This window comes from Anarrhichthys ocellatus, unplaced genomic scaffold, assembly GCF_004355925.1.
Source record: "Anarrhichthys ocellatus isolate YVR2014 unplaced genomic scaffold, GSC_Weel_1.0 scaffold5882, whole genome shotgun sequence".
In the NCBI taxonomy this organism is placed as follows: domain Eukaryota; kingdom Metazoa; phylum Chordata; class Actinopteri; order Perciformes; family Anarhichadidae; genus Anarrhichthys; species Anarrhichthys ocellatus.
In genome coordinates, this window is record NW_022285856.1 from 843 (window position 1) to 3,221 (window position 2,379).

At 43.9% G+C, this 2,379-nt stretch overlaps 1 protein-coding gene across 1 annotated transcript; it reads right to left on the minus strand.

The window, feature by feature from the left end:
- Positions 1-269: 269 nt before the first annotated feature.
- LOC116380030 (calmodulin-like protein 4) lies at positions 270-2,081 on the minus strand. Its single transcript, XM_031841984.1, has 3 exons — positions 2,003-2,081; positions 1,353-1,632; positions 270-600 (listed from the first exon to the last, which is right to left on the minus strand). Exons 2-3 carry the CDS (start codon positions 1,579-1,581, stop codon positions 503-505), a joined length of 327 nt encoding a protein of 108 aa, XP_031697844.1. The 5' UTR covers positions 1,582-1,632; positions 2,003-2,081; the 3' UTR covers positions 270-502.
- Positions 2,082-2,379: the final 298 nt, after the last annotated feature.

Genomic DNA, 2,379 nt, shown 5'->3' on the forward strand with positions numbered 1-2,379 from the left:
CAGTGTAAATAAAGTTTAACGTTAACCATCACAGTGTAAATAAAGTTGTACTGACTCAGTAGAACATGTGTTTCTAGTCTCTGATCTCTGATCATGTTTCATTGTAAACAACCAATCAGAGGAGAGCTAGTAACGTTAGCAGTACCGCTAACGGCTAACCAACAGAGGTTCACTTCAGTTACACTATGATGCCTTCAGGCTCTGCTCAGTGAACATGAGTACTGGCTGAAGGTAAATTATAACGTTATCATGATGTGTCCACATGTCATCTGTAAAATGTAGTTTTGGTGATAAACTTGAATAAATCCAGTAGTTTGAAGGATCGCGCTATACGACTGATGCTAAAGCTAACAGCTAAGAATACAGAAAGAAACAAGTCAGAGATTTATTTCAAACAACACGTTTGACTTTTACAAGACGAAAGGCTCTCAGATTGATTCATGGGAGTTGTAGTTTTAGTTTGACTTTGATGATGATAATGATGATGATGACGTTTCAGACGTCAACGCTTTGCAGAGGAGCGAGTCACCGCTTTAGCGAACTGCTCACAGTGGACCCGCCCACCAGCACCAACGCCCGCCTCCTTCAGCAGCTCGTCCACTGACAACAGAGAGACGGCTGTCAATCAAGGTGTGTCATCTCCTAAACATTTAGAACCGTTGCATACGTGAAAGAGGCGTAGCGCTACTTCCTACGCAGACGTTGTGATCTATGAAAACAAAGCTGACGGGAGAATGTGGTCACCTGAACGGAAGCGCTGACCCGTGAGAACATTCTGGAGACTCAGATGGTGAATTGAAGGCAGACTGTAGAAATGAAATGTTATAATGATGCCTCTAACATTTATTATTCTCTTTATCATAAACGTATCATGACGTGAACGCAGCATTAATTATGTTACTTTATTTTATAAGATATAAAACGCGTTGTGTTATGAAAAATAAATGTGGATTGATAGATCCCTTTGTTATCTTTTTAATGCAACAACTTGACGTTTCACAAACTGCACGTTGACACGTCGTGGGTTTGTTGCACAGTTGAACTTTTATCATCGTTGAACTGTAAAAGAGATTTGTTTTAAGAATTCATGTTTTCTGCAATGACTGTGAATGAACTGAGACTTCATTAATCTCATTAAATGTAGCTTTAGTTATCTTCCTTCTTCCCTCTCAATAAAAGACTTAAAATAATCTGCATTCATTATACTCCTCCAGTGTTTTGACAGCAGACTTGAATGCAAAGCCTCTGAACCTTTGTGGCTGTCTGAGGGGGCGACACACATGAAGAGGATTCAAATGAAATTGAACATTCATACAAAGATAAGAACGTGTGTGTGATTGCACCGCTCTCACCCTCCCACTCCGTCAGCTTCTCTCCAAGCCCCGTGAGTTTGGCTCTCAGCTCGGAGGCGAGGATGAAGCCTTTCTGCTCCTTGTCGGCCATCCTCATGGCCTCCAGGATCTCCTCCTCCGGCGCCTCCTGCTGGAGCTGCCGGTACATGACATTCAGGAAGGTGGAGAAGTCCAGCTCTCCGCCCACATCTGCAGGAACACATGTATCTACTTTTACTGGGCGGGTCATCTATAACGTCAGGGAGAGACTCTGTTGATCCGTGCAGGAGAAATGAGGACGCTGCAGAGGATGAGAAGTCACCGTCACTCAGTGAACATGAAGTAAGCTGTTCAAACAGTGAAGAAGTAAAACAGAATGCAGTTAAATAAGCTGGTGACAAAATGACTACAAAGAGACACAAAACAACTTTCTGTCAACCACCAGCTGTTTCTTTACCGTCACAAGAGGACCGGCTTTTGACTGACAGCCAAAGATTTCAACACATTGTGTTTGCAGTGTCGACTTTTCTCTCAGGCAGCAAGAATTTCACCGTGTTGACGGCACCAGTTATCAGAGAACTTCTAAAGCTGTGGTCGAATCATCAGATCAAACAACTGTGAAAGAAATAGGACTGTGCACACTCAGACAGGTGAGACGGACTCAGGTGTACCTGTGGTGTGACTCAGCAGGTGTCTCTGGACCTCGGACGGGGTCGGGTTTGACCCGAGGCATCGCATCACCGTGATCAGCTCCCTGGCTTCAATCTTCCCCTTCTGCTGGCAGTCGTACAGAGAGAAGCACTCCTTGAACTCTGCAACACACACACACACACACACACACACACACACACACACACATATACACACACATATACACACAGAAGCATTAAGTGTTTTTCAACCTGGACCATATTGTCCCAGGTTTTACGTCTGAGAGACTATTTGGGACAAAGGTTTAGGATTTGGTCCAGTATTGAGGGGAACGCTAAACGCAAAGTAATTGCTCAGGGCAACACGTCACTGTCAATGTACGTTCACTACACTATGT